Source organism: Podarcis bocagei (genome assembly GCF_964188305.1).
Source record: "Podarcis bocagei genome assembly, chromosome: 7".
Lineage (NCBI taxonomy): Eukaryota > Metazoa > Chordata > Lepidosauria > Squamata > Lacertidae > Podarcis > Podarcis bocagei.
In genome coordinates, this window is record NC_138132.1 from 37,147,598 (window position 1) to 37,168,413 (window position 20,816).

At 43.5% G+C, this 20,816-nt stretch overlaps 1 protein-coding gene across 2 annotated transcripts in view; it reads left to right on the top strand.

Moving 5' to 3' along the window:
* Positions 1 to 1,147: 1,147 nt before the first annotated feature.
* The window catches only part of NLRC5 (NLR family CARD domain containing 5), a 57,082-nt gene continuing 37,413 nt past the window's right edge, over positions 1,148 to 20,816 (top strand). Inside the window, exons 1-10 of one of the 2 annotated variants that reach the window (XM_081203647.1) lie at positions 1,148 to 1,293; positions 8,219 to 8,364; positions 10,003 to 10,312; positions 11,520 to 11,576; positions 13,101 to 13,175; positions 13,602 to 15,336; positions 16,030 to 16,113; positions 17,505 to 17,588; positions 17,690 to 17,773; positions 18,500 to 18,589. In XM_081203647.1, coding sequence (XP_081059773.1) covers positions 8,356 to 8,364; positions 10,003 to 10,312; positions 11,520 to 11,576; positions 13,101 to 13,175; positions 13,602 to 15,336; positions 16,030 to 16,113; positions 17,505 to 17,588; positions 17,690 to 17,773; positions 18,500 to 18,589 — 2,528 coding nt within the window. In that variant the 5' untranslated portion in view covers positions 1,148 to 1,293; positions 8,219 to 8,355. Of the gene's footprint in view, positions 1,294 to 4,864; positions 5,166 to 8,218; positions 8,365 to 10,002; positions 10,313 to 11,519; positions 11,577 to 13,100; positions 13,176 to 13,601; positions 15,337 to 16,029; positions 16,114 to 17,504; positions 17,589 to 17,689; positions 17,774 to 18,499; positions 18,590 to 20,816 lie in introns of those variants that run through there. The other variant, XM_081203648.1, reaches the window with a different exon arrangement.

Genomic DNA, 20,816 nt, shown 5'->3' on the forward strand with positions numbered 1-20,816 from the left:
CAAAGGCCTAAAGGGCTGTTTAAAGTCCTGATTTTCAGGGGGTTTGACTAGGTGAACTTTTGGGTCCCTTGCAACTCTACAGTTTTGCAATTCTATGAGGTTACCTGACTCGTCTTGGTGAGGGCAGGGTCAGCAGAGGGAATTACAATTTAGGAGAGCTTTGGAGTTTTTTTTATGGGAACTGGTTGTAGATACAAGAGGAGAAAGCTAACTGCAAAAACAAAACAAAAGCACCCTGCTACCCTGTGTAGTTCTGACTTTCCCTACCAATATATCCTGCTTCAGAAAAGAAAGATCATCAACTTTCACATTTCTCCTCCACAAATCAAAAATACCTGAGTCCTTGGTCTTAAAAAGGTGCTTCTCCAGGGAATACTTCTAGATCCCCCTACAATTTGAGAAACCCAAACTGGTGTTATTTAATATGTTTCTATTTAAAAATTTAAATATCATTCTTAAAGATCTAAGTCTCCACACTGAGTCTGTTAAGTCATTTCATTCTGACTGTATGAGCAGGTGCAGCTCAGAAGTGGAAGTTGATTCAGAACATAAATATCGACCAGAGGTGCCAAAAGATTTGGCAATGTGATCTTTTAGAGAAATCAACACAAATACTAAGGGGTAACCAGGGGGCAAAAGATAATGGAACCAATCAAGAAAATATGGAAGGCGTTCATTGCTCACACAAGTATAAAGGATGATGTCTGCCTTCTGCCTCAATGTAACTCTTGATTATGAAACTTTTTAGTTATTTTCTCTCTTCATCTACAAATATCAAAAAGAAAATTTGAAGCAGAAAGAAAGTGTTAAGATTATCAGTAAGTAGAGATACCGTGCTGTCTTAAGCCTGTCATGTTAATACGCACCCTTTGCATGTTTCCTTTAACCTATCTTTTCTTTTTAAAAAAGTTATATATGCCCAACCTCAGGAAGGTGTGCTGAAGCATGCCTGGATAAGCCTGCACTGATCCAGCTGGGCAAAGTTGGTGCGCATTGGCTGGGCTTGCCTTAAATCATTCAGAGATGCTGAGCTGCAGGCAGCCTGGTCTGCCTTACAAACACATGATTTCCTAGCAATGCCTTGCCTATTTCTGGCTAGGCCTTTCAACAGTAGCCCCAGTCAAGTTTCACTTTCGGATTCAATGCTGCTCTTGCTGCCAGGCTGACATGCAGCTGCGGCTGGCCGCTTTGCAGCTGCGTTGCACTTGCCGCGCCGAGGCATGGAGTAGACTAGGGGGAGAAAGTGAGTGCTGGCCGCTCCGAAGGAGGATGACTGTCTTCTTACTGTCGAAGGTATGTAGGAGCTTCGGAGAGAGCGAAATAAGCGGACTGAGTTTCTGGTTTTTCCTGCAGTCGTGGGATTTCTCTGGCCACGAGATGGCGCTTTTGTCTGATTTCCACTCGCAGGGCTCCCTGGCGGCTTTGCCTTTTCTTCTGAGGGTATTGGAAAATGGCAAAGGAAAGGAGGCGCACGGGCTCAAACCTGGAAAGTCCCGAGGAATTTAATGCGAGAAATGCAGAGGCGCAAAGGCTGCTTACTGGGAAGTCCTACCGACGCATGAGGATTTTAATTTGTAGAAAGAGCAAAAGGAGGTTTTGTTGTTGTTGTTTAGTCGTTTAGTCGCGTCCGACTCTTCGTGACCCCATGGACCAGAGCACGCCAGGCACTCCTGTCTTCCACTGCCTCCCGCAGTTTGGTCAAACTCATGCTAGTAGCTTCGAGAACACTATCCAACCATCTGGTCCTCTGTCGTCCCCTTCTCCTTGTGCCCTCAATCTTTCCCAACATCAGGGTCTTTTCCAGGGAGTCTTCTCTTCTCATGAGGTGCCCAAAGTATTGGAGCCTCAGCTTCACGATCTGTCCTTCCAGTGAGCACACAGGACTAATTTCCTTAAGAATGGATGCATTTGATCTTATTGTAGTCCATGGGACTCTCAAGAGCACCATAATGGTGCTCTCCAGCACCATAACTCAAAAGCATCAATTATGGTGCTGGAGGTGGTTGCTTGCCTTGAAATCTTTAAACCTCTAATCCTATATATGTAAGTCTTGTACTGAGGGAAGCGTGCACGTGTTCCTCACACGCTATTGAAATCGCCTTTCCCAAACATCCAGGTGTTTCTAAGTATCCTGCTAGGGCTGATGGTGATGGAAACACAGCTGTGCTGCCTGGGACTGAGGAGAACAGCGATGGGGTGGTCGGGAGACATGGCGGGGGCGCACAAAGACCCCTTACTTTTTCTGCTGCCTGCAGGGTCTCGCTTTCCATTCCTAAGGTCGCCCAAGAAGCAGGGGAGAGGAGCTTTTAGCCACTGTGTATGCTCCAAAAGCTAAGAGCTGTTCAACGGTGGAAGGGGCTCTCTCAGGAGGTTGTGGACTTGCCTTCCTTGGAGGTTTTTAAGCAGAGGTTGGATGCCCATCTGCCATGGATGCTTTAATGGAGATTCCTGCATTGCAGGGGGCTGGGCTAGACAATTCTATTCAATGATAGGCTGTCATCCTCTATAGAGAGCTAGTTCTCTTTATTTTCTAGGTGACGGGATTTCCCTCCCTCTTGGTATGAACACTAGACAGGAAGTGATAGACACCCACCACTGTCTGAGGTGACATAGCCCCAAACAAAGGCAGACATCCTCAGTAAAACTGACGCCTCAGTGCCTTGGCTACTGCACCTGCTGCATCGCTCTCACAGGGACTCCCTGCTGTTATAGCACTTTGCACATGCCTTGGAATGTAACCATCAGAGTTCTCTGCTGTCCATAATAATAATAATAATAATAATTTATGGTTTATACCCCACCCATCTGGCTGGGTTTCTCCAGACACTCTGGGCAACTCCCAACAGAATATTAAAAACATGATAAAACATCAGACATTAAAAACTTCTTTAAACAGGGCTGCTTTCACACGTATAACTAATGCAAGACACAGATTTCTTTACCAGTGATACAGTTGACTTCCTGAAAGGTAGGAAGCAAAGCCTAGTTGTGGAGTCTAGCCTCCAAGATTGCCTTGTTTTGTAATTTTAGGGGGGGGGCTGTTTGGGGGATTTTTTACCTTTCTATATTGCTTTGAGGGTTTAGCTGAAAAGCATCAAATGGATAAATATAAATGTAATGCAACATAAAGTATCTCTTTGACTATTGAGTTAACAATTATCTTAAATAACATAAATAAATTTACCAATTGCAAAGGCCCCATGAACACACATGTATGAAAGTGACAGTTTCGGTTAATTAAGAGTTGAACAAAACTACCAGGAAGAGCTGGCTTAATATTTTATTATTCCTCAGATTTGCGAGTATGGGATATTTCTTACTATACTATCAAATGGATAAATATAAATGTAATGCAACATAAAGTATCTCTTTGACTATTGAGTTAACAATTATCTTAAATAACATAAATAAATTTACCAATTGCAAAGGCCCCATGAACACACATGTATGAAAGTGACAGTTTCGGTTAATTAAGAGTTGAACAAAACTACCAGGAAGAGCTGGCTTAATATTTTATTATTCCTCAGATTTGCGAGTATGGGATATTTCTTACTATACTATCAAAATGAGAGTAGCATGCATCGGAATGGGGATGGGGGAAATTCAATTCAGTTCACATTTAATGGCGATCCCACCAAGTCCACACTTTCCAGAACAATACACAACTGGAAGCACAGCCACACTTTTAAAATGCATGTTCTGGGATGTGCATAGAAATGCAATATATGTTAAGGAAAATAAGATGCTGAATGCATTATATTACATTAGACAAAACTGCTTTGCAAAAATGTGTAAATTAGACAAGCTTGCATACAAAAACTTGTACGTTAGAAGAAATTCACTGATGAGTTTTCATGAGGACTTTAAAAATAAATCAAAAACTGATATAGAAATGGGAAGAGCTGAATCCATTGGAAAAATGAGAAACTGAGAGAAACCAAAATTGACAGATTGGGCCATCCTTACATTTGAAATGTATAGAGTTTCAATACTAGAACACGCCCAGTTTCAAATTATGGGTTAGCAGTGATAGGAAAACAGGAAGGAGAAAGGACATTTGCGTTGTTTTCAGTCAGATGGAACTCAAGGTGATAGGAGCTGGTCTCTCCTTGAACGTACTGAAGGGTATGTGTTTGTTTGCTTCATGAACTTCATACACTACTTTTTTGTTTAAAAAAATACCCTCAAGTTTATAAAAGCTAGAACAATAAAATCAGGAAAAATTTACAACCCTACTCTAAAGCATACAAACATTAAAAATGCTAAACTAGATTGAAATTACCTCAACTTTCTAAGAATCTGGGTAGGCTTGTCTAAAGAGGAATGTTTTGCGCGGGGGCCGAAAAGGCCATGTGTTTGAATATTGTTCAGCAAACAGATAAAATGGAGGGTGGAAGGATCAGTCTTGAACTGCAGTTGAAGAAGCAATTGAAGAAGCTTCTGTGTTAGTCGGTCAGTTGCATTAATCTGATCTTGCAAGATGTTTGTTTCCTTGATGGGGAAACGGAATCTCATCCCCGGAGGAAGAGGGTTTGAATTGTAGTTGGATCTGTAACACAGGTTTGAACTTTTCAGCACATTTAAAGCTGAGGCCATTGCTCTGTGCTGTGGGATTTTAAGGCGAAATGATGCCCCTGGGCAAAGATGGTGGTGGCTTCAGGGGTTCCTGGTGCATCGCTGGCACTCACCCTCGCATTGCCTGCTCCTTCGTGAGCTCATTTTGCCCGATTGCTTCAGTCTCCCTGCAGTTTGTGGCAGTTGGTCTTTGCACAACTTTCTGTAATGAGATCGGATGTGGCGTTTGCGTTCCTGTGTGGGGGAAGGAGTTAACACACTGCCTGGCTAAAAATTTTTGCTCCCCTGGATAGAAATTACTTAAAATTGCCAAGTTAGCTGTGGTGCAATGCAGCAGGACAAAGTTTTGTTTAATCTCCGATTAGTTACCCATTTCAGTCCGATAAAGTTGTTAACTTTCTGCCGTAGAGTTTGGGGAATTCCGGGCACTTTTACTTTCACTTAGTGCCAGTCCCTTGGCACAGGCAGGCATAGAGAACATTTCATTGCTATGTTTCAGAAGCTTCAAACAGAAAAAGATGAAAGAGGCAAGAATCAGCTCTCTCTCTCTCATTTCCGTGCTTTTGCTCTTTAGTGTCTGCAGATTTCTGGTAGGTACCCAGTTCTTTGTTTCTTTGGCTGTCTTTGTTTAACAAGGTTTTATGTCCTACATGACAAAGCAGAAATCTTCCACTATACGTCTCAGCAGGAACATGAGCAAAACTTCGCCAGTTGGACCTTTGTAGTACAGTTACAGGTTACAGACGCTTCAGGTTACAGATGCTTCAGGTTACAGACTCCACTAATCCAGAAATAGTACCTTGGGTTAAGAACTTTACTTCAGGATGAGAACAGAAATCGCTTGGCGGTGGCGCGGTGGCAACAGGAGGCCCCATTAGCTAAAGTGGTGCTTCAGGTTAAGAACAGTTTCAGGTTAAGAACAGACCTCCAGAATGAATTAAGTTCTTAACCAGAGGTAGCACTGTAGTCTTTTGATCGCTTCCCTGCTCATCTGGTTTTACATAACTGCAGCACTGACATGTAGCAGTGTTGAGTGCCCCTGTTCTGGATCTCAGCCAGCCATGTTTTCTTCTGGGATATTCCATTCAACTGCCTCCCCCCCACCTGCCCCCGGTTCTCCGCCTACCCACCACAAGAGACACTCAGTATTCTGTAGCCACTGACCACGCTCAGTCCTCACTGGGTCTAGATTCAGGTAGGTAGCCATGTTGGTCTGACGCAGTCGAAATATATATATAAAAAAAAATATTGTCCAGTAGCACCTTAGAGACCAACTCAGTTTGTTCTTGGTATAAGCTTTCATGTGCATGCACACGTCTTCAGATACCTTCAGTGTGCATGCACACGAAAGCTTATGCCAAGAACAAACTTAGTTGGTCTCTAAGGTGCTACTGGACAAATATATATATATATATATATATATCTCCTCATTGGGTGTTTTGGGTGGGTCTCCCCTCTTTTAGGCTGTTTTTCTTGCCAAATATGTTTTAAAATGTTTATGATTCATGTTCAGTGACAACCACTATAACAGGGCGGGCCAACTTTTCATACTGAGTGGGCTGCAAGAGTACTTCAACGCAGAACCCACATGCCACACACTGAATAAAATTTCCATATCACAAATTAAAGTGTTCTGTATATATTTAATATTATTTAAAATGCTCAGTTAATATATTTAATTAGGTATGTATAATTAAATAAATAATAGATTTAATAAATTTAATTATTCAACAAATTTAATGCACAGATGAATGTGCTTTCGTTAACAACGCATGATGCAAAAAAAATTGTTTAAGGGTTTATGATGTTTTTTCTTGAATGCTGCTGAGGGCTGCCAAAAAAGACCTTATGGGCCACATGTGGTCTGTGGGCTGCGGATTGCACCACCTTGAACTATAGCATTTACAGAGGTGAATGCATTATACATTAAACTAAATAATAGGTAATATCAGTGCTTCTTTTCCTAAAAGAAATGTTTAGGGGTACTCTCATTTTGACTCACGAAAATCACCATTTTATAGTTCAAATCGGGGGAAATAAATACAGTAAATGGACAAAAGTACAAAGATTCACAAAATGTTTAGGGGTACGCATACCGCTGCGTCCTCCGAGAAAAAAGCACTGGGTAATATCCCCAAAACTTTGGAGTGGAGGGTGGCGACCAAGAGTAGTCCTAACAAGGCATGTGGATTTATGTTTTCATGCATTGTGTTGCACTTAGTACACAACAGAAAACATCAATTTTTAAGCAGATTGATCATAATCCTGCCTATCATCTCTTACTTGAATCCTATTGGTTGGTTTGCCCATACAAGCAAATACTTTTTTTTATGGACTAAGGGAGAGGTTTTTATTTTATTTTAATATTTTATTTTTTAAATTTTTATTGTTACTGTTCACATTAACACACCATACAGAAAAAGATAATAAATTCCATCACCACAAAAAAGAGAGAATTAATGCATCAACTAATAACCTTCAAAACATAAAATACATAAAATAAAAGTGGTCTTTCTCTATGCACCAGAATTCCCATCTATTCCTTATTACAGAGTCTGTATTAATTGTTCGCTGCCATTACATAACAAGTTTTGTTCAGTTTCAATATCCCTTAATCCAGGGGTCTGCAACCTTTAAGACAAAAAGAGCCACTTGGACCTGTTTCCGAAGAAAAAAAACCTGGGAGCTGCAAAACTCGTCATTCTAAAAATAACTTTTTTGCCACTTTTTTATTATTTCTTTGTTTGACCCCTCAGAATTACTCCTCCTCATAGAAATAAACGTTAAATTAACAAGTTACCTTTTTTGTGTGTGTGTTCTTCACTTCCCTTCAAAACAGTGACCAGCGTACATGCCCCTTACAATGTAGCGGGCGGGCGGGCGGGAAGGTGACGTTGGGACGGTGCGTGACTAACGCACGCACCGCCCCCATGCGACGTCACAGCCAGTACAGCGCCCGCCACAGTGGGGAGTGTCGGGGTGCACAATGCGCCTCCTCCCCTCGCTAGTATCTGCCCCGGAGCTGCGGCAAAGGTGTAAAAGAGCCACATGCGGCTCTGGAGCCGCGGGTTGCAGACCCCTGCCTTAATCCATTCATTGGTTTTACCATATTTTTAACACTGCTACTGAAATTATTCGAACGCTGCATATGACCTTAAACTACTACTATTATTTTTCAAGTATATTTTAAAAACTTCCCATTTTGAGATAAATACCTATTTTGGTTTATTTTTTTATCTTTTCTGACATGCTATCTAATTCCGCGTAGTCAGACATCTTTTGAATCCATTCTAATCTTGACGGGACTTTATCGCTTTTCCAATTTGCCGCAATGAGAACTCTTGCTGCGACTGTAGCATTTAATAAGATCTCTTTAGCCTTTTTAGGAATATCTGAGTTTGTTATTCCCAAAAGGAAAGCTTCCGGTTTCCTATTAAAAGATATTTTTAACATTTTTCCCATTCTGTGTGGATATCCTCCACTTTTATACAAGCAAATACTTTAACCAGCGTAATCTAATGTTGGCAAGCAATTCCTACCCACCACCTGTAATGAGCAATAGATATACAGGCTGCACCCAGTAAAGTATCAAACCATCTCCCTCTTGTGTTTTGGAATTGACTCTCTTCCTTTTCATCCCCAGGAAGTTTCAGCTGACAAAACATCTCTCTGCAAATGGCAGACATTACTCCCTGGCACAGATAATATGAAGCCCACGGTGTAAGATTCCCCCTGAGCCCGGAATAAGCAGGACCACTCCAACAGAGTTGCTTTTGCAGAATGACGACGGTAGGAGGGGCCAGCTAAAAATTGGCTGCTGTTTCTTTAATGCTAAAAGAACTAAGTCAGCATGAGTCAGTGGCCTGCATTGACTCATGCACCCTTTCACCAAATTGTACCTGTATACAGTGGTATCTCGGGATGCGAACGGGATCCGGAGCCCTGTTCGCCTCCTGAATGCAACGTAAGACGCGACGGCGCGTCTGCGCTTGCACGGGTCGTTTTTTGCCACTTTCGCGCATGCACATGATGTCATTTTGAGCATCTGCGCATGTGCGAGTGGCGAAACCTGGAAGTAATGCACTCCGTTACTTCCGGGTTGCTGTGGAGCGCAACTTGAACGCGCTCAACCCAAAGCACATTCAACCCGAGGTATGACTGTATATAGAGTGGTCAATGTTAGTGTTTGGTGTGGGTTGGTTGGATGGTAGAAAACTGGTTGCGTTTGGTGTGTGTAAAAGCTGTCGGTCGTGCTTGGAGAAGAAGACTTTTTAAGAATAAAAGCAGCAATACTCTGCAAGAATACTCTTTCTCCAAGACTTTTTTGTGCCAGCTAAGGTCTGAGGACTAGGCAAAGGAGTAAAAAGGAGGTCACAACCTTTTCTTTTTCAAACACTGACGAGCTTGCTGCGATCTTCTTAGGGGTGGTAGTTAAGAGAATCACAGGGAATGGAAGAAGGTGTAAAAGGGGCCACAAGGGCATTTTTGAAATTCCCTTCATAGAACCATAGAATTGTAGAGTTGGAAGGGGTTCTCAGGGGCCATCTAGCCCAACCCCCTGCAATGGAGGAATCACAGCTGAAGAATCCCTGACAGATGGCCACCCAACCTCTGCTTCAAAACCTCCAGTGAGGGAGAGTCCACCACCCTCTGAGGGAGCTCATTCCATGGCCAAACAGCTCTTACTGTCAGATCAGTTTTCTAAAATACATATTTGCATGAATTGTTAGCTGCCTTAGATGAGCATAAATCCAATTATTTAATTACAGTTATTCAAACCTACATTCACAGTGTTAACAAGTGATATATTTCACAAGAGGTTTTTTTAAAAAAAACTAGAGGTTCTTTCAATTTTATTTTTATTTGTTAAAGCAAACACTCTTGTTTATTGCCTTGGGGTGCATTTGAAGGAAGGGTGGGATTGACATTTATGGTGTTATGAGTTTGTGGTGGCCCTGATCCTCATAAATTTCTGGGTCTAAGAAAAGTTAGAATTAATCAGTGCTTGGAGGGTTAAACTGAAAGTTAGACTTTAAATAGCTGGACTCAGCCTTCCCTCTCCAGCAAACCGTCTGACAGAGGAGCCATTAAAAGATTATTAAAAGATAGTAAGGAATGGTTGAGTCATTGACCAAAAACAGAGAAAGGTGCCTTCAGCAAGTCTAAAACTATATGCCCCAGCCTGCTCTCTGACATTCAGTGAGTGAACAGTCTGTGTACACTCAGACTTGTTGATCTGTGCAAATCAAGAAGTGGTTTTCACACAAATCTTTCACTCAACTCATTTCTGTGTAGAGATAGCTTGTGTTCAGTGTAATGTGTGAACAAGCCTTTCATTTTGGGCCTTAAAATCCTGGCAGGGCTTATGTACTAATATTTGCTTCAGCCATTTGCAACCATTTCATCTTTCTTCTCTTTTCCTTCCAGCCTCCATTCTGGATGGACGATGCAGACGTCCAGAAGGCCATCAGGAATGCTTGGCCGCAGCTGGTGCACTTCCTCAGTCACCATCCAGAGTGGGTCCTGAGAAAAGCCAAGCAGCTTCTCCCAGGGGTGGCCTTGAATGAGATTGAGGGGACAGCCAGTTCCCATGAGAAGGTCTCACTGGTCCTGGACATGTTTCTGAAGGCTGCAGATGTCGATGCTCCCGTCTTCAAAGCCTTCGTACAGAGTGTCTGCATGGAATGCAACCTCCCCATGCATCTGGAAATAGTCTTCATGAGTGTGTCAGGAGAAGGTCAGAGGAGGGGTTGTGTCTCAGTGATGCTTTGCATGCTTTGTATTACAGAAAGCCCCGGCTTCAATTCCTGGTGGCCTCATGTGCCTTCAGGCCAAGCTTTTCAAGCTTTATCCCTGGGCATTAGACCCAACAAATCAGACATTTTTTTATCCCCACAAAAACAAATGAATGAAAAACAAATGAATTTTTGTTCAGAACCACTGTGTCTGAATTCCCATTCATTCATTTCTTTTCCATATGTTTTTAGAGCCAGTACACACACCCCGCATGAGATGTGATGCAAGAGATGTGCAGAGTTTCTCCTCCCAGCTTTTAGTTTAAATTTAAAGCAGCTGAGAAGAAGTCTCGGCCAGTGGGGTAGCGGTCTGGGATCATGGAGAGTCAAATCCCCATTACTTTTTTTGCATCAAGGTTTATGTCTCCAGCCTCCTGGTGCCACCCAGTCAGTGTGGAAGGGGAGCTTTTTAGCCCCTGTATGCTGGAAAACAAAGCATTTAGGGACATGGAAGACACAAGGAGCTTCAGTTTCAAGTCAACGGGGTGCAAGTTCTGTTACATCCAATGCAAATTCATGGAAAACGCAGCTTAAGTAAAACTGCCACAAGTTATTGAAGCGCTCCAAATCATTGTCTCTGGGACCTGCACCAAAAATAGTAGCTCTTGCTCAAGGTGCTTTTTTCAGTTAAAAAGACACTGGGTTCCCAGATCTTGAAAAGTACTGCAATAGTGAAAATGCCTTCTGGTTCATGCCCTACACTGAGCAGAGAGTTGGCTGGAAAACCTCCCATGTCCCTTCAATCAGCTCTCAAAATGCTTATACTTCCATATGCTGCTTTTAATTGCAACTGAAAGGGAATTCATGGTGGTCATGGTAGAGTCCAGCTGTGCCAGACAAGGAATGACCACCCTTTATATAAGCAATTCATCAGGTGTTGTGCTGGTATGCTGACTCCAGTGGTGTCTGGTGCTCATTGGTGCTGGTAGGGCGGAAGGCATGGAGCCCAACCATAGGTGGCGCCAAAGCCAGTGACGGGCAGATAATTGGGCAGGACTGAGGTTGGTTGGGCAGCGTTTCCTTTGCCCTAATGGGCCAGCCTCTACATAAATCTGGTACTAATGCATACAGACACATGCACACAAATATACAGAATAAGCTTTGTTATGAAATACTGCCTCTTGCGCTGATTTAAATTGATGATTCCAGGTCAAGGACGAGAGGATTTGAAAGGAGCTTCAGCTTGCTTCCCGTCAACATCAACAAGTAAGATTGCTTTTTTAAAAAATTCTTTTTCTCCCCCCCCCCAAAATTTTTTATTAGTTTTCCACATTTATAACAAATATAACATATAAAACACACAGAACAAAACACATTACAATTCTAAAAAAAATAAAATAGAAACACATATTCCTTCTTATATTCATTTTAAATTCCTTTTTTTTATTGATACAACAAGAAAAGAAAAAAAAACCACAAATACCAAATTACACACAAGAACAACCACAGACACACAATTCTCTTAGCAAACAATAAAAACATATATTGGTCTTAACACTAAAGACCCAACCTCCCATCTATTCCATATTTCAATTTCATATTACTTATTGCCAATACACACTTTTATCATAATTAAACTTATTAATAAATCTAATTTCTTATATCTACCTTGCAACTATTACTGAAGTTCCTCAGCCCCCCCCCCCAAAAAAAACCCCAAGTAAGATTGTTCTTGGTGAAATGCAATTGATGGTTTGAACTAGGAGAGCTGTCTTGGGAAGGGCCCAAGTCAACCTTGGAGCAGAATGCTTGGACTCAATTTCCATTGAGGCTCCAGGCCCACTTCATTCCTCTGGCAGTGTTGGACTCCTGCTAAGGACCCTTTCGTTTTTGTGCTCCTTGAGAAAAGCAACTGTTCCTGGTCAAGAAACAGTCACACAATGCAGCCACCCCAGTGTATTTTATTTTATTTTATTTATTTCATTGATGGAGGGGGGAACCCTCAACTGAGGGTTCCTCCCCTGCTACAGATTAGGGAATGGGACAGAGACAGTAATTAATTTGGGAAAACAGGGGCCTTCTCAGGGGCTGATCCAAGACTTTGAAACTCCCTTCCTAGAGAATTTAGACTGGCTCCCCTTTGTGTCCTTCGGTCAGCAGGTAAAGAGTTCCTTGTTCCAACAGGCTTTTGGGAACTGACAGTTTTTAAGGACAGGACTGGTGCTCTGATGTTTTTATTGTAATTATCTGTATTCTTAACAGATCTTTTGTGTGTGTTTAATTGCTTTTAAATTATTGTCTTTTCTATGTTTTTAGCTGTTTCTATTTTATCTGTAAGTCACATTGAGTCATGGTCTACAAAAATGCAGAAAATGCATGGTCTACGAAAAATGCAGAATATAAATTTATTGTGTGTGTGGATGCCCAAGGATTACTTAGTTACAAATCAATCTGGCTTCTAAGGCTGCATACACACCCTACCCCCAAGAATCCTGGGAACTATAGTTTACTTATAGCATATAACTCCCAACACTCTTACAAAGTAGAGTTCCCAGGATTTTTTGTGGGAGGGTGTGTGTGCTTTAAATGTGTGCTGTGGATACATGTGCTGTCCCTTTGCACAATGATGATGTCAATGTGTTTTGCCAAAATTGTGACCGGGGGCCTGAGCCAGAGAGAAAGTCTCTTGCTGAAGCCCAATTCCTATGAAAGGGAGCTGGTCTCGGGCCCCTGCCATCTCCAAAGAGGTGATGCCGCTGTAATGTCACTGTTGCCTTTGTTGCCCTACAGGACTTGAAAGACGCCGTCCATGGAGCAGCCCTGCCAACAACAACAACGGCAAACAGTCCAAACAGCAGCGGCTAGGCAAGTTGTTATTTATCATCATCATCATCATCATTGTTTAATAAATTTATAAGTCACTTTTTCTTGCTAGGGCAACCCAAAGTGACTTACACAAAAACCCCAACCCCAACCCCAACCAACCATCCAACCAACCAACGCTCCACATACATACTAAAGGGCGGGCAGAAAGCATTAAGAAGTGTGCATTTTATGAAAGAAGTGTGCACAAAATGTGTACTCACAGGCAGAATGGGGTAGAACAGAACTCTGACAGAATGCCAGCAAGGCTTAAACAAGATGGAATTGGCTGCTCAGCCCACCCTTAACTCTTTGTGGGTTTTGCTCTAATTCCCAACATTATTTGGCAGAAGCCATAGCAACAAAATTAGTTTTCATGTAGTGTGGATCTATATTTGCTCCTTTTCTCCCTCCTCCATGTTTTATCAGATTCTGCTGAAAGATATCGGCAGCTCATCACCACCTCGATGCTTCAGAGATACGGAATGATCCGAGCAGCAGAAGCAACTGAACCAAAAGCTCAGCCGTCGCCTTTCAGCCAAACCTTCGTCAACCTGGTGATTCGTCAGAGCAAAGGTGGTCGGATGAGGGAAAGGGGGGAGATAGCTCTGCACGATACAGAGGAGCACAGGAACACCACCCTGAGACTGTCTGAGCTTTTTGAAAGTGTCCACATGGGGACCACCAAGGTTGTCCTTCTGGGAAAACCAGGGATGGGGAAGACAAGGCTTATGCACCAGATCTGCCAGCAGTGGGCAGAGGGAGGCCTCCCACAATTCCAGCTGATATTCTTCTTTGAGTTCCGACAGCTGAACCTGATCAGCAGAAAACTTTCTCTCCAAGAACTTCTCTTCGACTTCTTCCTCAGGCCAGAAGATTGCCCTGATGCTGTGTTTGAACACATCCTAGAAGACGCCCAGCGCACGCTGGTGATATTTGATGGACTGGACGAGTTTGTGGAGAACGTCCAGCTCCCAGGTCCTCCTCACACTATCTTCCCAGATCCTCTCAACCCTCTCTCCATATCAGACCTTTTTGCAAGTCTTTGCCTTGGGAAATTCTTGCCAGGCTCGACCGTGCTGGTCACGACCCGTCCAAAGATAGTCCCGGATGCTTTATTGAAAACAGACACCCTCCTGGCAGAAATCTGTGGCTTTGACCGTGAAAAGGTGGAGGAATACGTTGGCTATTTTTTCCACCAGCATTCCCTCAAGGAGAAAGCCATCGCTCACCTGAAAAGCAATGGCAAACTCCTGAGCATGTGTTATATCCCCGCCTTGTGTAATATCGTCTGCATTTGCCTGGAGTATCTGCTCCTCCATGATGCAGGGAGAGTCCAGCTCCCTCAAACCATGACCCAGTTCTACATCGAGATGCTCCTCACCTTCATAGGCAAGGATCAGAAGCTGAGGGCTTTGAGCGAAGAAGTCGACTTGAGTCAACACGAAGCGACTCTTGCAGGCCTCTCTGAGTTGGCCTTCAAGGGCCTGGAAGGAAATAAGATGTTGTTTTATGCTGGCGAGGTCCCAGAAGACGTGAAGGATTTTGCTTGCCTGTATGGGCTCCTGGTGTCCTTTGAGGTAAAGACCAGCAATGGACACACACAGGCTGGCTACACTTTTGTGCACTTCAGCCTGCAAGAGTTCTTTGCGGCCCTCTTCCTGCTGACAAGCAAAGCAGTTGATGGCAACTTCCTGAAGCAGAACTTCTTCCTGAGGTCTAAGTGGACGATGAAGAGAGAAGCAAGGGTGCCCTTCACAGAGAACTGCCACGTCTTCCTGTCTGGCCTCTCGTCTCGCGGGTGCCAGAAGTTCCTCAGCTCTTTAGCCGGGCAGTGCGATGCCCAGGTCCAGGAACGTCAAGCCATCATTGTGCAGATGCTGAAGAAACTGGGGGATGCTTCTCTCACAGGGCCTAGGATAGCTGAGCTGTGCCACTGTGTGCACGAGACACAGGACCAGGAACTGGCCCGGCATGTCGGGAAGCAGCTAAACTTCAGGTATCAGTTCAGAAACGTCCGGCTGATGCCGCTGGACATGGCTGCCCTGGCTTTTGTCATCAGCAGCAGCCACCCTCACTTGGTATGCCTGGACTTTGTGGGATGCCCCATGGAAGTGGACTATCTGGATGTCTTTGGCAGCTGTGAAAATATAAAGAGCCTGAGGTAAGAAGCACAGGCCACCTTGACACGTCAGGCTCAAAAGAGGTGAGGGATCTGGGCCTCTCCAAATGTTGCTGGGCTGCAGTTCCCAGCATCCCTGACCACTGGCCACATTGGCTGGGGCCGCTGGGAGTTGAAGTCCAACATCTGGAGGCCAACAGATTCTCCATCCTTGCACAGATGAATAGGTGCATACCAGTCCTTCTTCACCTCGCTTTTACTTTGTATACTGTCTTTCTATATTACTATACACATGGTGGTTTACAGCCTGAAGAAACAAAATAGACAGCAAAGATTTCTTTCCCACCCACCAGCACGAGCTCCCAGAGTGAGTTACATTTCAACAGTGTAAAAACGCAATGCTAAAAATCAGTTAAAAACAATTTAATAGGACAAAGTGTTCTTGCACTCATGTCCTGCTAGCAGGTTTCCCATTGGTGCATCTGGTCAGCCACTGTTTAAACAGGATGCTGGACAAGGTGGGCCATTGGGCTGGTCCAACAGGCTCTTCTTACGTTCTTATGGATACAACTCGTTAAGTCGTTTGAAGCAAGTCATTAATATGGAGCAACCGTGGGGAAAGATGCTAGCCGTCTGCTGCAAGAATCAGGTGCTGAGCTCCTTATCCAGCTAGGCTAGAAGGGAAAACTGGTTGCTATTTTACTAACCACAGTTGCCTTTTGCTTTTATTCTTAGCTTTAGGAGCAGGAGATGTGGGAATGAGTTTGCCGCTGTCCTGTCCAAGACCCTGCCGAAGATCAAATGCCTGACAACTTTCCAGTAAGCATTGCCCCAATGTCACATGCCCTGTTTTGAATCTTTTAGTGCAGTTTTTAATTCAAACCACCAGCTACATTTTGAGCAATAGCGTCCCCAATGTAGAAGTGAAACTTCAGTGGCCCTCCATAAGCTTTAGATTGGCTCATCCAACATGTGTTGTTTCAGCAACAGCCAGCTCTAGACTGAGCTTTATATAGGAGTGACAGCTTCCTTTCAGTTGCCAGCTCCGCCTTTGGTGGGAGGAGCCTCTCCATTTTAAAGAGCCCCAGCCTGCATAAGCCAGCATAGACTCTATAAATGGTTGCTCCTCAAGGAACCTTCATATTAGCTAATTGTAAATGAGAGGGGGTGGCTATTTCTGATCTTTTCCTATGCTCCTTCCCCACAGAAGAGCTATTATTATTATTATTAAATTATTGTTTATTAAATTTATATCCTGACATTCCTCTCAGAGGAGCCCAGGGTAGCGAACTTGAAAATGTTTAAGCAGCACAATGAAAACAGCACTTTTTTCTTTAACTATTTAAAAAACCATATAAAAATATTTTGAAGGATGATGAAGTTTTCAGACTAGGACCTATGAGACCTGGGTTCAAATCCCCACTGAGCCATGAAGCTCACTGGGTGACAGACGCCAATTTGTGAGGGAGATGGGGGGGGGTAATATTGCCACCGAATGGGGGCTGCTTCTCCCCCCTTCCCCTTTATGGTAGGAAGAGAAGGAGGCACTAGTCATTGAAACCACACTGTTGCTGCATTCCTGACTCCTCTCATTTGACATGACATTTTTAACATTGGGGGGGCTGCCCCCTTCAAACAAATAAGGGAGGCAAAAGGGTGCGGCCCCCAGGAGTTGGCACCCCTGCTGTTTGACCTTGCGAGCCAGTAACAGGCTCTCAGTGGGACCTACCTCACAAAGTTGTTGTGGGGATTAAACAATGAGGGAGAGGAGAACTGTGTAGGCCACCTTAAGTTCCTTGGCCAGGGTGGGTGGGGGAAGGTGAAAGACAAATGCAGTAAATAAATAAATACATTTAAATGGACTCATGCACCCTCACAGTTGTTAATTTCTGGGTTGCCACAGCCAATTCCTATCAGCCATCAAATGTCTGGGTAAACAGGAATGTTTCTAAATTTCTCATGAAAGTCAAAGTGAGGAAGATTGATGCACCTCACTAGCGAGAGTACTCCATAAATGGGGAATCACCACTGAAAAGGCCTTGTCATGGGTCAATGCCAACTGGGCAGTACCTGGGTGGGACCACCAATGACAGGACCTCCCCTTCCAATAATGGGGCCTGAGGGGGTTGATACTGGGGGAGGCGCTCTGTTAGGTATCTCTCAAACTGTTTGTTGACATTACTATAGTGATGTCACCTTTGGTTTTTCAGGTTAGCCGGTGGAAATATTTCAACCCCAGGACTTGAAGATTTGATGCGAGCTTTTCCAAACTGCCATCAGCTGGAAGACATAAAGTAATTTCACCTGTTTTGTCAAGGAGAAAGGTGGCCTCGTGGCCTGTTTTATTAATCAGGTGAACATTTGGGAGGCATATTAACCAGTTGCTGCATTTTAGCTTGCAGGACAACAGACTGAAGAGGCAGGAAATGATCAAAACTACAGAAATATTTTCCACTGTGGATAAGCTCAAAAAGCTTGAGTAAGTACATAATAAAAAAAAGGAAAGGGGGAAAATGATTCTAAAAAGGAAGTTTCAAGTAATAGTAATACTGATAACAGATTAGATCAACAGAACTAGAAAACAAGTAGACCTCATAAAATTACACGTCTGGCTGCGCATCCTAGCCAGTACAATGAAGACACCTGCCATATGTCAATAGGCAGGGAGTTCCAGAGCTGCCAGTCTAAAAGACTGATGCTGTAAGAGGCTTAGTGGATGTGAAAAATCATCACACCCATTGCAGACCATCTGGGTTTTAATCTCTGTGGCGGGGATGGAGGGAGGGAGGAAGAGTAGGAAACCTGTAAAGGCAAAGGGACCCCTGACCATTAGGTCCAGTTGCGGCCAACTCTGGGGTTGCGGCGCTCATCTCGCTTTATTGGCTGAGGGAGCCGGCATACAGCTTCTGGGTCATGTGGCCGGCATGACTAAGTCGCTTCTGGCGAACACTAGAGCAGCGCACGGAAGCACCGTTTACCTTCCTGCCAGAGTGGTACCTATTTACCTACTTGCACTTTGACGTGCTTTCGAACTGCTAGGTTGGCAGGAGCAGGGGATTCGAACCGCCGACCTTCTGATCGGCAAGTCCTAGGCTCTGTGGTTTAACCCACAGCGCCACCCACATCCCTTCAGGAAACCTATATGCCTGCATAAAAGACCTTGCTGAGGCATAGCAACAGCAACATTTTTCCCTCTCTCAAACAGCTTAAGCTATAACGAGCTTTCGGTGAGCACCGTCCTCGCTTTTTCCAGAGCTGCTGCCGTTTGTCCAAATGTGACCAAGCTCCATATCAGGTACTGGCTGCCAAGCGCTACAGAAGAGATTTTTCTCATTTCCACCTTTTCAGTTGCTCCTTTTCACTTCTGCAACATTGAAGCTATTCTGTTAATACTCTGCTGTAATCTGTAGAACCTATGACTAAGAAGTGAATAATCTGGGCCCGTTTCAGTCTGGCTTCAGGCCCAGTTTTGACCCCCAAGAGACTTAGCTGACTTGGTTGATGGACTTTATTGGGAGAGAGAAGGGAGAGTGTGACCCTCCTGTTTTCCCTTAGTCTCTCAGCAATTTTGGACTTTCCAATTTTTCCTGCTCTCGCCTCCTTCCACGTGCCACCCAAATCTGCTCCTCAGTAGGAATGGTGGAAGACTAATTCAGATTGCATTTCACAGAATCATAAAATCTTAGAGTTGGAAGGGACCCCAAGGGTCATCTAGTCCAACCCCCTGCAATGCAGGAATTTCTAAAGCATCCATGACAGATGGCCGTCCAACCTCTGTTTAAAAAACTCCAAGGAAGGAGAGTCCACCACCTCTTCCACTGCTGAACAGCTCTTGCTGTCAAAGAGTTTTTTTCCAAATGTTTAATCAGAATCTCCTTTCTTGCAACTTGAAGCTATTGGTTCTAGTCCTACCCTCCAGAGCAGGAGAAAACAAGCATTCTCCCTCCTCCATGTGACAGCCCTTCAGATATTTGAAGATGGCTATCATATCTCCTCTCAGTCTCCTCTTTTCCAGGCTAAACATACCCAACTCCTTCAAGTGCTCCTCATAAGGCAACCTGTGGTTCCCCAGATGTTGTTGGACTACAACTCCCATCATCCCTAGCTAGCAAGTCCAGAGCTCAGGGATGATGGGAGTTGTAGTCCAACAACATCTGGGGACCCACAGGTTGAGAACCGCTGTCATAAGGCTTAGTTTCCAGACCTTTGATCATCTTGGTTGCCCTCCTCTGCACATGTTCCAGCTTTCAACATCCTTCTTATATTGTGGTGCTCTGAACTGGACACACTATTCCAAGTGTGGTCTGACTAGGCAGAACAGAGTGGTACTATTACTTCTATTGATCTGGACACTGTACTTCTGTTGATGCAGCCTAGAATAGCATTCTGTTTTGCACTTTTCAAAACATTATGAGGACTGAAAAACAGCCATCCTTCAAAATTCACATTTCTCCAAATTTTCCAAAACAGTTCTGCAGCCAACTAAATCTGTACAAAAATGTAGATGGTAAAATATGCATAAAAATGTATATATTACTGGAAAAAATTTAGGTTTGTGAGAACTAATTTATATGCATTCTAAAGCAGACGGAAAATATAAATATTAGGGAAAATGTGCTTTGTAAAAATGGTCATATTAGGAGAAACTCCCACTAAAACACTGATGACTTTTCATGAGGTCTTTGTAGTCAGTTACAGCAGTAAAAATAAGAAACTGTGAGGAACTGTAATTGACAGAATCACCCACTGCTACTCCTGAGAGTTAGAAGCTCCTCCAGAATGACAACTGATTTGGCACAGGGGCTATATTTTCAGGGGATGGAGAGAGGGAGGGAGTTGATGAAAGCAAAGATTGCAGTCAGAACTTGCACAGTCCAGAGCTGTGTTCTATTGGGGAAGGATGCTGTAGGAAAGCTTGAGTCACTGGCAGAGAAACTGCACATTTTGGCATTGTGGTCAACTCAGTATAAACAAGGGATGGAAGGCTCTGTCTATTTCAGTTTTCCTGGCTTCTCATTTTTTCAGCTTTAAATTCAGCTCTCCACATTTTGGAGCAGTTGGTTGTTTTTTAAAGTCCTCATGAAAATTCATCAGCGTTTTATTGTGAAGTTACCTTAACAAGGATGTTTTCTTATGCAGTCTTGACTAATGTGCACATTTTTGTAAGCTAGCTGTCAACTTTTCCCTTTTCTTGCGAGGAATCCTATTCGGAATAAGGGAAATTTCCCTTAAAAAAAAGGAAAACGTTGACAGCTATTTCTCCTAATATATTGCTGTATGTTATTTTCAGTCATATCTTCAATTTTATTCACACTTTCTCCTAACATATGCATTTTTGTAAACATTGTTTGGCCTCAGAGCTGCATCACAAAATTCAGATAAGTGCAAATTTTGAAGTATGGCTCCATTTCGGTTTGCATATTTCCCCCCAGAAATTCTGAATTTGATAGTTTGGCTTTGAATTGATTTTCTCCTCCAACCCTATAATAACGTTGCTGCTTTCATCTATTTTATTTGAGGGA